General features: G+C 36.3%; 1 protein-coding gene across 5 annotated transcripts in view; it reads left to right on the top strand.

The window, feature by feature from the left end:
• The window catches only part of Cped1 (cadherin like and PC-esterase domain containing 1), a 250,834-nt gene that overhangs the window by 173,826 nt on the left and 61,357 nt on the right, over nucleotides 1–15,651 (top strand). The window contains exon 16 of one of the 5 annotated variants that reach the window (XM_078040312.1): nucleotides 11,689–12,193. The exons of 3 other annotated variants lie outside the window; for them this stretch is intronic. In XM_078040312.1, coding sequence (XP_077896438.1) covers nucleotides 11,689–11,724 — 36 coding nt within the window. In that variant the 3' untranslated portion in view covers nucleotides 11,725–12,193. Of the gene's footprint in view, nucleotides 1–6,044; nucleotides 6,162–11,688; nucleotides 12,194–15,651 lie in introns of those variants that run through there. One more of the 5 variants, XM_078040310.1, reaches the window with a different exon arrangement.

Raw genomic sequence — 15,651 nt, 5'->3', positions numbered from 1 at the left:
AAATAAATAAATAAATAAATAAATAAATAAATAAATAAAAATACTTGGGAACCAACTTAACAAGAGGTGAAAGAGTGCTACAAAGAATACTACAGAACACTAAAGAAAGAAATTGAAGAAAATCTTAGAAGATGGAAAGATCTCCCATGCTTTTATATAGGCAAAATTAATATTGTCAAAATGGCCATAGTGCTCAAAGTGCTATACAGATTTAATGCGATTCCAATTAAAACCCCAATGTCATTCCTTATAGAAATAGGAAAAGCAACTAACAAATTCATTTGGAAAAGCAAGAAGAGTGAAGCAGGAGATATCAAAATACTGGATCTTAAACTATAATACAAAGCTACAGTAACAAAACTGGCACGGAAATGGCACCAAAATAGACATGTAGATCAATGGTACAGAATAGAAGACACAGAGAAAAACCCACATAAATACAGTAGTCTCATACTAGACAAAGGTGCCAAAAACATACATTGGAGAAAAGATAGCCTCTTCAACAAATGGTGCTGAGAAAACTGGAAATCCATATGCAACAAAATGAAACAAAACCCCTATCTCCATCATGCACAAAACTCAACACAAAGTGGATCAAGAACCTAGGAATACAACCAGAGACCCTGCATCTAACAGAAGAAAAATTAGGTCCTAATCTTCATCATGTCAGATTAGGCCCCGACCTCCTTAAGAAGACTCTTAAAGCGCAAGAAATAAAATTAAGAATTAATAAATGGGATGGATTAAAACTAAAAAGCTTCTTCTCAGCAAAAGAAACAATCAATGAGGTGAAGAGAAAGCTTACATTTGGGGAGCAAATTTTTGCCACACACACATCAGATAGAGCACTAATCACCAGGATATATAAAGAACTCAAAAAAATTTAACACCAAAAATACAACCCAATGAATAAATGGGTTAAGAAGCTGAACAGACACTTCTCAGAAGAAGATATACAATTAATCAAAAAATATGTGAAAAAATGTTCAACATCTCTAGCAATTAGAGAAATGCAAATTAAGATTCATCTCTAAGATTTCATCTCATGCCAGCCAGTCAGAATGGCAGTCATCAAGAATACAAACAACAGGGGCTGGAGTTGTAGCTCAGTGGTATAACACTTGCCTCTCATGTGTGAGGCACTGGTTACAATTCTCAACACCACATATAAATAAGTAAATAAAATAAAGTTCCATCAACAGGGCTGGGGATGTGGCTCAAGCGGTAGCGCGCTCGCCTGGCATGCGTGTGGCCCGGGTTCGATCCTTAGCACCACATACCAACAAAGATGTTGTGTCCGCCGAGAACTAAAAAATAAATATTAAAAATTCTCTCTCTCTCTCCTCTCTCACTCTCTCTTTAAAAAAAAATTCCATCAACAACTAAATATAAATAAGTAAAATAAAGGTCCATCAACAACTAAATATAAATAAGTAAAATAAAGGTCCATCAACAACTATATATATATATATATATATATATATATATATATAGAGAGAGAGAGAGAGAGAGAGAGAGAATACCAACAACAATAAGTGTTGGCAAAGATGTGGAGAAAAAGGCACACTCATACATACCCTGTGTGACTGCAAATTCATGCAACCAATCTGGAAAGCAGTATGGAGATTCCTTAGAAAACTTGGAATGGAACCACCATTTGACCTAGCTATCCCACTCCTTGTTCTATACCCAAATAATTTAAAATCAACATACTATAGTAATACAGCCACATAAATGTTTATAGCAGCTCAATTCACAATAGCTGAACTGTGGAACCAACCTAGATGCCCTTTGATAGATAAATGGATATATATATATATATATATATATATATATATATATATATATATATATATATATATATACATATACACACACACACACACACAATGGAATATTTATTACTCAGCATTAAAAGGGAATAAAATTATTGTTTTTGCTGGTAAATTATTGGAGTTAGAATCTCATGCTAAGCAAAGTAAGCCAATCCCCCCAAACCAAAGGCTGAATGTTTTTTCTGATAAGTGGATGCTAATCCGCTAATCCATAATGGGGGCATGCATGGCAAAATTGGAGAAGCTTTGATTGGGCAAAGGGAAGGGAGAGGAAGGGGCATGGGGGCAGGAAAGATGGTAGAATGAGATGAACATCATTACCCTAGATATATGTATGACTGCACATATGGTGGAACACTACATCGTGTACAACCAGAGAAATGAAAAGTTTGCTACAATTGTGTACAATGAATCAAAATGCATTCTGCTGTCATATATACCTAATTAAAATTAATTAATGAATTTTTAAAAAACTTTAGACTTTCTGAAATTACTTTTTCTTACCTGTCTCGGTCTGTTTCTGCTGCTATAACAAAATACTGTAGACTGGGCAGCTTCTGAAGAATGGATATTTGGTTGTCACAGTTCTGGAAAGTCCAGGATCATGGCATCAGCATATTCGGTGTCTGAAGAGGGTCTGTTTCATACATGAAGTTTTCCTAGAGCATCCTCACAGGGCAGAAAAAGTGGAAAGGTACACACTGTGTCCTCATATGGAAGAAGAGATGTAAGGGCCAGGCAATTTCTGAAGCCTTTTTAATAAAAAGGCATTAATCCCATTCACGATGATGGAGCCCTCATGATTTAGTCACATTCCCAAAAGTTCTACCTGTTAATACCAGCACAATAAGGATTAAGTTTCAACATGAATTTGGAAGGAACACAAACTTCAAAACCCTAGCACTGTCACAGAGCACTCTCATACTGCATTACAAGGGTTTCCCTCACCTGTTAAGAGCTTCTTAATAGCCAGGACTCTGTCTTTTATTAATATATCTTTGATTCCCAATGAATTGTCTTGTTATAGCTGAATTTCTCAGTAAATACTCATGAATTCCTCATTAAAATCGATGAGTGTATTGCATCCTTAAAGTCATGCATGTATCTCTATTATTGCATTTGCTGGTAAATTATTGGATTTAGAGAATATCATGTACCTTAAATAAATAAATATACATTAGTTACTAGTGTTATAAAGTATAAAACATGTGAAGAGAAGTATGAAGTCACATTTTGATAACTCTACTCTCATATAAAAATGGGAGTCGTGTTTTTAGGATGAGCCTTAAAAGTACACTAAAAAGCATTTGTCGGGTGAAATACTTGATCAAAATTTTTACTTAAAAGGCTATTATTTTTTCAAGGGAGGCCTTTCAATTCAAATTTGAGATTCTTTCTATGCCTGTTAAGTAAGATTGAAGCAGCACAACTATGCACTATTTATGTTCATTTTTTTATACTTTCCACCAATTCTCCAGACCCTCTTGGGGTGGTGGAATGCCTGTGGCTTTCTGACTAGTGTGGCAAAACAGAATAGTCCTAATTTACTCCAATTTGAGTGGTTATTGGTTGCATGCCTCTGTGGTTCTTTTTCATTGAGTTTTGGGTCCAAAACTCTGGGAGGTATATCAGTTTCAGACCTCAATCAAAATGTATTTTTAATTGGCAAGCTCATCACAGAAATTGAGAAGGATAATAAAAGGAAAAACTGTTACGTGAACAATTCAATTTGTCCACTTTCCTTTACATTATTTCTCTGGCTTAACAACAAAATTATACTCTAATTCAGTCCATAATAAATGTTTTAGTCAAAATGTTGTTGCATCTTTTGTCTGGAGGCACAACCAAAACACTTTCTAGACAACAATTAATATAAGTTTCCCTTTACCAATGCATTGAAAATATCTTGTACAGTGGTTCCATTTCTAGTGTAGTGAGAACCAGAAACAGAATGAAATTATAGAGGGGAAATTTTATTAGGCTTCAGTGCTATGTTTAAATTTGCAACTATTAACCACCACACCATGTTATTTAGGAATCAGTGAAGTAGAAGAAGAAGAAAATGATGGAGAAATTTGGAGAAAAAATGATCTTTTATTCAGTTGTATGTCTGAATATAAAACATGTACCTTCAATTAATAAATGCACATTAGTCATTAGTGTTAAAAGAGAAAGCACTTGTCTCAAAATTAAAGAATAAACAAAATAGGTAAGATTTTCATTTGCAATTGAGGAGAAGCTGAGCACTTCCCCCTAACTTTCTGACAATTTGTCACCAGTCTGAACCATGTATTTTCTGGGAACTTGATCAAGTAAAATTATTCTGAGACACCAAAGTACTTTCAAAACCTAGATCAAGTTTCTTTTTGGGTCTGGGATCTGAGCAACAGCATATAGAACTCTTAAAAGGGATTAATTTGTATTCTGCTCTTCTGATCTCTTTCATTTATCATTTAATAGGCCAATGAAGGTACTGAAAAACACAGAGACATGGAATGTTGGGTTACCCAAAATGATCTCTGCTGACTCAAATCTGTGGTTTATATTTTAGCCATCACCATGGTTAATTTCTATTTGTTTTTACAATGCATATGAACAAATGTTTAATAAAAAAATTAAAAGAGAAAGAACCAAAAATGAAATATGAGAGCTTGCTAGGCCAGCCAACATTTATTAAAGATACCAAACTAAATGATGGAAAATGTGAACAATCTGGGTTACTTTAGTAGAGAAAATAAACCATTGATAGCGCTGTAATACCTTTAAGGCTATTTGGTGGATGTAAAAGCTTTTCTTTCTTTTGTATCAAAGTTCCTATTGGATCATTTCAACTAATAAAATCAAAATTACATTAATTCAATTTATGCCTTTATTTCTTCTTCTCATGTATCACCTGAAAATTTCAGTCATGACATAGTATGCTCCATGGTCCTAGAGGGGCCCACAAGCACCTGGCAGGGAAGGGATATAGAACAGAAGAAAGAGAAGGGAGTTGCCCTTTCCTGAGTACCTACTGTGTGGTAGGCTTGATTGAGTACTTTATATCCATTGCATAAACACATTGTGCAAGTGTTGTAAACTCTACAGATGAGGAAGGAATGGTTATCTATTCTTAGTATTAAAGATTTAAATCTGGTTATGATTTCTGACAAATTTCTACAGCTACATATTTCCTGTAATATTGGGATATAAGAGTAAGATATGCCTGACATAAAAATTCAGAAATAAATCATATGTATTTATTATATGTGTATAATAAAATAAGAATTAGAAATTAGCATCACGGTCTCTATTAACATGGGTGAACAAGCATAAATTTGTGACAGCAATAAATTTGTAAATGGTAGCAGTTACTATTCAGGCACTTACCTGAATAATACCAATTAAAAGTAACCTATTTACCATAGACCAGATAATACATTTATTTTTACCAGTTTTCCAGGTCATTGAAGCAGAGCATATATTGTTTCCACATAGCAAAACTGTGACTGATGATTGTTCTAATTACCAGCTATTGAGCTTTTCAACTTGTATGTCTCATTGCTTATTAAAACATGTAATGCAATGTGAAGAATAGAAGTGAATTAAGGTTTATGCTTTGTGACTTTCTGGTATATCATAAAGGAAAAGAAGTTTTTAGTTTTATAAATTCATTAGAGAAGAACTAAAATGATTCTCTACATCACTTTTTAAAAAAGTTTTTCTGCAAATATTATGTTATTCTCCTTTATTACAGTGGGAAAGCCAGTATACTAGTCTTCTGTTTTTATTAATTAGTCTATTAATTTTTTGAAGTAGGAAATGCAAAAATAAACATGTGAGACCCCCAGACCCGTTCAACTGACATAATAAAGGATCAACACAGATAACTGCAAGATGAACCCAGGATACCCTTGTGTAGAATTAGCAGCCTGATTGTTAGGACAAACAAGATAATTTAAAAATATTTTTCATTTATTCTTTCCATGCTTTAATTAATCTAATTGTTCTTGGGGATTATGGGAGCAGCTTCTGTTATGTACTAGCACATATTAAAACAAACAAATAGTCTTAGTTGTTGAAGGCACATTAGCAGAGCTAATGTTCACAATTCAAGATAAGGTTTGAATTTTTTTTAAATATGGTCATTTTAGATCAACAGAGAAATGCATCTAACACTCTTATGCTAAGCTGAGAATATGAAGTGCTGCTTTAATGTTTGTTTTGCAGCCAGATGTAGAGAGGTTTGGACAAGTCATGGGCCAATCAATGCTAAATTCATCTCAAGGACATTTCAATGCATCTCTACCTCTGTGACCATTAAGAGGCCAGGGAAATTCACACATATATTTGAGAAATTTAAAGGATTTCCAAACAGCTGGGAATTTTGCAGAAAATATTCACTTTCAGCGCAACGATGAATCAAATAATTGTAAGTTTACTTTTTCTTTCAAAAACACTACTCACTCCTTATTCCTGGTGCCTTGACTTCTAACAAAACCTCAAGCGGCATTGGTGTTTGGTCTGAATGTGTGTTCTTATGAGCACACTATAAATTGGCCTCCGCGAAACAGGGGTTTTCTTGAGTACAGGAAGCCTCGATGAGTTGCTTGGCAGTTATTTTGGTGCCTTGAACATTAACACACAAAGCGACTGTGTGGCTTAAGATGCCACTTTCCTAGAAGGCAGGGGGCAATGGTGTTTAGTGGGTCTGCTGGTTCAGGAGGCCAAAGTAAATCTTGTTGTAAGCAATGCCTCGCGGTAGAATACGCTCTTCTGCCAAGTGTGTCATTCAGTTTTCAGAAATAATTTAGCTGCTTTGGGATTTGGGGAGTGGGAAGGAATTTTGCTATTGGTTGCTGGATTAGTCCTGATGAATAACGTGATGGGGAAAAGATTGCTGTGAGCAGTCTGTTGCTAAGAGCTTGGGGGTGGGGTGAAACTTCAGTCTGCTCAGTTGGCACTAGCTGTATGCATTCTGTTAAGAACCCCTTGCAAAAGCTACCTGCAGGCTGCTGCTCAGTAAAGCAGGCAGCACCACTTTACCTTCAGGCCATCAGGCAAGTGCTTAATCCGTAGCTTTTGAAAAATAGCACGATTAATAAACTCTTCTCTGATTAAAGAAGCAACCATGTGGCAAAATCTATTACAGCTTAGTTAGAGACCATTTTCGTGGAGAAAACAAATTATTGAAGGGCAGAATTGTAGGTGCCGTAGGAAAACAGATTTGCTGGACCAGTTCTGTCTCCCAGCTGTGAGAATTAAATGGTAGTCTGGGGACAGGTTAAATTTAGTGCAGGACATAGTTATAAGACAGCAGGGGAAAATACTCTGACTGAAAAGGCAGCAGTCCCATCTTGCAAAACACAGATTTTGAAAAGCTGAGGAATGGTTCTGCATTTCCCCTGCCTCTGTCCACTGACAGAGAATAGATGAGGCTGAATTTCAGATCACATGGCAATTTTCTTTTCTTTTCAGTTCTATTTTTAAACTCTTTCCACAAGTCTAGCTCATTAGAGCCAGAAATCCTTAATGAGAGAATGGGCATAAATGCAATCTGGAAAGTTCAAAATTCTACTCAAGTGTCATCACACGTAGCCTTGACCAAGCTCAATTTTCATTTTGTGTACATTTATTGTAGTTTATTGCAGTATAAGGATGTGAAATACAAGTACAGTGTTTGTTTCTCCAGAATTACATACTAAAGCAATGAATTTTCAAAAAGCAGTTAATCTACAAATGGCCAGCTTATTTAATTTTTATTTTAGTTCTTTTTAAGAAGATACTGTCTTTATAAAGAGTGCCTAATAAGTCCTGGTATTGTTAAGATAGAATTTCTAAGACAGTTTTTTAAAGTAGTAACAAATTAATGCATTGATTGTTGTTTTAAATTTTCTTGCTCTATATTCCTTTACTTACTCTTTTATGCTGTGTTTATTGGTCATGTACAATGTACAAGATCCCAAGAAGTGCTGTTCAGGATGCAGAAATAAGAATGATATCACTAATACCTTTACTATGACTACTATTGCAAATTCTGGAAACCACTTACAAAGGGCATACGACATACCCAGAATTTTTCTAAACACTTTAGGAAGCTAATTTATTCCTCACAGTAAACATATAAAGTAGATGTTGTTATCATCCTGATTTTTACATTATAGAAAATCAAGGTAATGAGAAGTTAATGGGTAAGGTCACATAATAATTAGCAGGTCTAGGATTTAACTGAGACAGACTTATTTATAATCACGTATGTATGTATGTATGTGTGTGTATGTGTGTGTGTGTGTGTGTGTGTGTGCACATGTGCATGCATGCACATGCACATACTCAGATTCACTGCTACTGGAAGAACCATAAACTGGGCTAAGCCGTGGACACTGAATGGGACTTGGATGCACATAGATGGAGGCTGAGCCTGGTTGGCCACAGAGGTGAAAAAGTGAGCTGCCCAAATTGGCTAGTCCATGAAGTATACAAAGTTTATTATGGTAATACCGCCGGACTAGTAGGTTTAGCCAAATTATAAAAACCTTAAAAGTCAGGCTTTTGTTTAATGCCAATAGGAAATTTTTTTTTTTAACATTAGGGAGAAGATTTCATAAATGTGTCTCAAAGTTCAAGTCTAATAATGGAAATTATTTTGATTGTGACGAAGAAAGATGGACATAATTTAGAATAAGAGTACAATAAGAAGTCAATAAACAGTGTTTGGGGGTAGTATTTATAATGTGAAAGACAAGACGATATTTTATTATTTAACAAAGCCAGACCCTCAGTACTTTATATCTTGGCATCTTTAAACTAGAGGATCACAAGAGACACTATTGGACCAGTCTCACAAGACAGGAAGGTTTATTTATTGTTCAAATGTGAACTTGTGAATGTCGTGGGCATGCATAGCTCTTTAAGCTTTCTGTAGCTTCTTAAATGAAAGCTGATTTTTGATAATTACATTCAGTATGGTTTCTTGGGTACATGTTATGTTTCTGCATGAAAGATGAGTATATCAGATCCATTTTCCTTATAATACCCTTTGGATGGCTAGTGTGAGTGGAGCAGGCACACTTTTATCTGATTAAAAGCATCTGCAGTGGATTTTCCATGGTGGTGTTCCCTGTTTTCACTCTGACTCAGGATTTGGAGAGTACTGCCCCATCCTGCTCATTTTCCTTTCAGTGCAGCTTTCCCGTCAGCTGCTATCAGGGCTGCTCTCTGGAATTTGCCAAGTTGCAGGCTTCTCTGTATGCTCATGTGAAGGACAGCTCCCTGGGAACCCTTCTCTTGGCTAAAGATAGGGTGGCTGCAAGATACCATGCACTGGCATAACTGCTTCACAGATGTAGATCGCCAGGTATGACAATCCACACAGATGGAGCACGACTCAAAAAGTGGTTTGATCTTGTTTCATTCCTATCGGTGACTGAAAACCTCATCTGTATCAGTTATTTCCTTAGTATTGGGTACACATCTGAAAGATTCTGCTGAAGCAAAGTGTGGGGATTTTAACAGCTGTTTTTTAATTTTTTTTTATTTTTGCCTTCTGAGGAATAGTGTCAATAGTGTCAAAAGCAACAGGAGTGATCCATTTAGCAAATGTAGATTAAATGCCCAGAGATTGTTTTGAAGCAGGAATTACACTTTGGAATGCACCTTGGCATTCTGATTGGGAGCCAATATCCTAATTAGGGGTATTGTAAAATCAGTATCGCTGAGGTACTGCCAATGTTCTCTGTGATTTGTGACAGGGATGATCCATACCTTGGATATCACAATGAGTATAAGTGTGACTACCCAGGAGAATTTAATTCAATTCACTGGCTTTCCCAACCAAATCCAAACCATGGAGTTCAAATTAATTGAACCAACAGTATGTTGTAAATATTTTCATTGAGTACACAGTCTTTTTATGAACTGTAAAACAATACTAAATAAAACAAATTATATTTCCTATCTTCTAAGAGCAGTATCATCCAGTAGAAAGATAATGTGATCCACATGTAATTTTAAAATTTTAGTTGTCACATTAGATAGAAATAAAAAGAGATGAAGCTAATCTCAATAACATATTATTTAACCAAATATATCCTAAGTAGTATGTTTCAATATATAGTCATGAGAATTATTAATATTTTAAATGTTTTTTCATATTATCTCCCAAACCTGCTGTGTATTTTATATTTATGATACATCTCATATGAGATCCGTTATATTTCAAATGCTCAATGGCCACATGTGTCCAGTAGATACCACATTGAGCAGCACAAGTTCAGATATTTAAAAATCTAGCTTTTATGAAAGGTCTTCTTACATGATGATAAAAAATAATATTCTGCAAACGCACAGCATTTTCTTAACATTATCATATTAATCATTTAATTAATCCATTATGGTAATATTTCTAAGATTATGGTCAGAGAAATATTATTTTTTCTATAAGATCTGTAAAAAGTGAATATATGGAATTGAAACTTCTGGGTAGTATGTGTACATTTCCTACTCTTAATTGGTCGTGAAATTGTTTTTTCACACAGCATCTCTTAGAACTAGTGTTACAAGGAGCACAGTGTGGAGAATGCTGGTTTAAGCCCAGAATAAGTCATGTAGTAACTTGGAAATTGGAAAAAGACAAAATGGAGATGTCTGAGGATGCTTCATGGGGATGTGGCTATACCTTCAATTAACTCTTTTCCAGTGCATCTGACAAAATTTATTATATATAGCATTTGGCCCATTCTCCACATGACAGTTGTCCCCAGAAATTTCCAAGTTCCTTAAAAAAAAAGAGAGATGCAGAGTCTTATCACATCTTTATTTCACACTTGGCTGGAGCACAATTTTCAGTAAATATTTGCTGAATGGAATTAAATAGAAAGTCTTATGGTGATCAACGCAATGCAGAGCAGAAATGAACTTCACAGGTCCAAGGAGAGGAAAAAAAACACATTGAAAAATCGAGGTTAACAGAGGAATGGCAATGAGGGTAATGGTGTTCCAGAGGATGTAGCCAGGAAGAGACCGCCACCCTCTCATGCACTCAACCTCTGATGAGGATTCAAAGAATATCCACATCAAAGGAAAGTTTGATTGAGAGAAAGCGAGGAATAGCGGTGAGAAGAAAGGTGGACACTGCAAGACCTGAAATCACACATCAATCAACAAAAACCTACCTTCATGGGAACATGTGAGAGTTTCTGACTTTAACAAGTAAATCTTACATTTTTGAGAAAAAGAAATCTGAGCCACAAGATAGGGGAAGATGTGGGAACTGTGGGAAGGTTAGGTAGGTGGGAAACTCAAGGATCAGACCTAGGAAAGAAACTCTAGAATGTGTGCTTTTTGCCCAGCGACCCAGAGAAACACAAAATTTACAGAAATAAATGATTGAGGGATGAATGCCCTGGAAGTTACCTTCTTCACAGCTTTTTGCTGCTTTTCTCACATCTAGATAGGGGTGCTTAGTCCATACCCCTACCCGACAAGCTCCCTAGGAATCTAATACTTGAATTCAGTTATAAATTCAACCCCTCACCTAGGAAAACAGACCTCAGTTTCATATCCTTCTTTCCTGTCTGTTCACCTAATCTGTGGCTGATAAATATATTTTTTCTCGTCTGAAAAATCCTTGTTACAGGAAGGGACTATCTCCCTGGCCTTAACACAAAATAAGCGAAAGATCCCTGACCCTGTCTTTCTGTGTCCCACTGTTGCTCACCATTATTTAATGTTACATATACAGAAATACTAAACAATACTGAGCATGCTAAAGAAAGTTGGGTGCAGTATGCAGAAATTCTGTGACCACAATAGTAGTAATAAACTGCCACAAAAGTCCTGGACACATTTCTGGAAATATTTTTTCCTATTCTAGACTCAAGACATCAAAGAGAAAAGGCAATTTCCTTAATTCTACTCCCAGAAATCCTCTCTAGAGCATGACCTTTGACCTGGCTTCTGATTACCACACATATTCTTTTAGCTTGTCCTTCCAAAGTTTTGGTCACCCAAAGAATGCTCCAGGCTGAAGATCAAAGGACTTCAATGCTTGATACTCTGCTGCTGGGACAGTTCTGTGTTGTGCCTCTGCTGGATTTAGCACTGATATCTTCATCAGAGGAGCCTGCCACAGGAATAGGGTGTCCAGTCACTGAAGATGTGAGGAAGTGAGTGCAAAGATGGCATAACCACAGTAAAGCCACGCTCTCTGCTTCCCACCAGGGGATAATGACTGCCATGCCTGGCTAGAAAGGTCTACGATAACAGGATCTAAGCCTGGGAGAGATACAGAGCATCATTTGGAGTCTTCTATCCAGAAACTGTAATCAATGTTATGCTCATTATCACAATAGGACCATTGTTGCAAGAAAAAAAAAATAGTTTTCTTATAGACTCTTTTCTAGAGTTGGATTTTAAAAATGTTTAAAACACATTCTGATTTATATTTTTAAATAAATTTTACTGTGTCTATGTAAGATATACAAATCATGTTATAAAATACATATATAGTAAACTCTGTTACTAGAGTGGACAAATTAGCATACCCATCATCTCATGTGTCTATTTTTTGAAAAAAAATTCCATGATTTTACATGTAGAATCTAAAAAAATAAATAAATAAGCATCAAATAAACAAATATAGGGAACAAAGCAGTGGTTGCCAGTTTTGGGTGGAGGGTGGAGAGAAAATGGGGACAGGTAGGTCAAAGGATTCAAAGTACCTTTCTGATTTATTATCTCAGTTGATCCTGCTAGTAAAGGAGGCAGGGAAAGAAGTTACTAGATAATTGAAATCTGACTTGAGTCAGGGAGTGTATTGTTTTCTATTATAACTGCCACCCCTAACACAGCAGTTGACAATAGGGACAGTCAGTGTTTGTTGCATAAATTAATGAACACCCTTGCTGAAGACAGCAACACCATTAGGCAGCAGAGCCATGTAACAGATCTTGTAATTCATTTTCCAAAGAACCACTAGGAAGTCTTGTGTACCCAGGAAGTTTTCAATACATGCTTGATGATAATGATACATTCATCCATTACATTTTTTTCCGGCATTACTCCCACCTCAAATGTAGGCTTTTGTTTATTTCTAAAGCCAGTTGCTCTATTTTTAGACCCAGTGACTTGCAGCCCATCATAAATAAAGATGACACACCTGGTCCACCACCAGAGGACACAATCCACCCATTTCAGATCTTTTCCACTCTTAGTAGGCTTTCATCCTTATATCCAAAGTTCCAATATATCATTAGCAAGATCAAAGTTATCTAGTATGAATGCAAAATGACTCCAAGTCCTTCTAGACCATCACAGATACCTGTTCTCTCTGAAGAGGTGACTCTCCTCCTTCAGAGCCATTCCTTCCACTTCCCTCAGACATCACTACCTCCATCCCCTAGGTCCTTGCTCAGTAAGTTAATTATTCTTCAGACTCATTCTTTCTACTGCTTCCCTCTCCATCACAAACACACAAGTCACTTGCACATTTTAAAATAATTCTTTATCCTTGTGAGTCCTGGGGCTATCTTGCCATAATTCCCTCTCCTTTGTCACCATGACTTCTGCTCTGAGCATAGACTATTCTATATTGTCCCAGAGGTCACCATGCTCCCTAACTGCTCCCATTGAAAATTAAGACACCAACTGCGCTCGGTAAACTTGAACTTCAAGTCCATCATCCCCCAGCCCATTTCTGCACTGCTTTTTATTTTATGGTACTGAGGAAACTGAATTTTCTTATGAGGGAAACAAAGCCAATGAAACCATTGGCAATTTTACAACAGGGGGAACATGACCATGTATGGAGGGGAAGGATGATTTTGAGGAGTAGATTATGAGGTCTTGTTTCACTTGGATGTCCACAGGAAGAGGAATACAAGAAAACATAGGAGAGGAAAATAGAAAAGGGACTTCCTGTCAGTTGGGTAAAACTTGGCTGGACTTGCTTGAAGTCTTGAGCTTGTTGCTGCAAAGGTAAGAAAGGCCAAGATACCCACCTCCCCCAGAGCTCTTTATATGTGCTCCCATGCTGGCTCCCCTCCCCTCTTTCAGGGAGGTAAGGCAGGAAGGGGCTCAGAAAGGAGATTCTCCAGCATCTATCATCTCAGACAGCCAACATTCCAGGGCACTCAGAGAGGGCACAATATCTATTCTTGAATCTCCTTAGTGATGCTTCACCAAATGCTTTGCAAAGGGTGGGGATTTTTTTAAAATATCAAGGCTTACTTATGTTTAGGGAACAAAAAACTACAACATCCTTAACTTCTTGTGGTGACCTAAAGGGACCCAGCAAATCAAAAGTGTAAAGGCCATAATAATTTTCCAAAGTAGAAGCTCCCCAAAAGGCTGAGAATGTTAAAGGAAAACTCTTCTAAATCAAAGATGCTGGAAAGACCCATGTTCGTTCACTGTCCTCTGGGAAAGGCAGATGGAAATTGTAGACAGGTGTATATGTTCACGTCTGTGGGTCAGCATACACTGACAGGGAACCATGTCTCATTATTCCCCTGAGTGAAAACTCTCAGATGCTCTAAACTGCCCAGGTCTGTACTGTCCTCAGGGTCAAGGGCAGAGCAAGTCACTGAGAACCTGAGCAGCGTCCAGATTGTATCACTCGTCTCTTCACAGAGGACTGGTCCGTAACCTATGTGGACCCAAAAGGAGAGGCACATTATCTCATTTCCCCCTGGACACAATACTAGTTAAAAGTGGAAAGAATTATAAACAGAAAGTTACAGCTTCATTAAGCCCATGATGCAGGTCAAGTTTCTGGCAGCCAATTCTGCCCCAGGCTAGTGCTAGACATGTAGTCATTTACAGGCAGAAATAATAGAGAATTATATAGTACTTTCTGTACAACATGTGTTGAAGCTTTATGTAGCTATTAATGTTCCTTTCCTGTAGAAAATGGGCAGATAAATATAACCAAAGAAAGGTCATTGCTTGATCTTGATGATTCAAATCGGGGCTACAGGCCACTCCATAAAATAATTGGTTTTCTTTTCTGGGACACAATTCCTTTTCATGATTAGCTCAAGAAAAGGCTGTCCACTATGGAAAGCAAGGTTTATTTTGCTCATCAGGACTTCAGATGAATATTAAATGCTACAGAATCTACATGGTTGAGACAAATAATAAGTTGCATGATTATAATCATTTTTTTCTTATTTTTGAGGACATTTATTTTCCTTAAATTTATATTCATTAAGCATGAAAAATCTGTCCATGTTTTTCAAGACCATTAGAAATATTGTCATTTATTAACCAAAAAAAGACAAGTTAAATAATTCATACAGTTTGGGAATTTATTAGTGCCATTTATCTGTCAATGAAGCAATGTTTCCATTTTTAGTAAGTTAATTATTTCATCCTCTTTTACTTTTCACCCCATAAATAATTTCAAAATTCTTTGTTCATTTTTCATACTGTTGAAATATTTTATGGTCACTTCTCAGTTGAGAAAATTCTATTTTCATGCATTTTGGGATATTATCTCTTTGCCAGACTTGCAGAGGTTTCCACTAATGTTGTTGTTGCTGTTGTTCTACTTTTCTTAAAAACCAAACTCCAATTATGAGCAAAATAGTTTGCTCTTTAAGGGGTTCTGAAGTGGACAATGGAAACATATGTAACTTGAAACAAAGAAATGTAATCTATACCATTCATTTTGTTTACTTTCCTTGGAATTGTCTTAAAAGCATCCCCCTGTAGGAATTACCCATCTCAAGCTTACATTTTGCCCACTCTTGAACACACTGAAGGCAGGAAAGACATGAATCTGTACAATTCAAATGTATTTTAAATGCTCAAAATTTAAAAAATCTCTTTAAAACAT

Source organism: Ictidomys tridecemlineatus, chromosome 2 (genome assembly GCF_052094955.1).
Source record: "Ictidomys tridecemlineatus isolate mIctTri1 chromosome 2, mIctTri1.hap1, whole genome shotgun sequence".
In the NCBI taxonomy this organism is placed as follows: domain Eukaryota; kingdom Metazoa; phylum Chordata; class Mammalia; order Rodentia; family Sciuridae; genus Ictidomys; species Ictidomys tridecemlineatus.
This window is presented reverse-complemented; position numbering and strand designations above follow the sequence as displayed.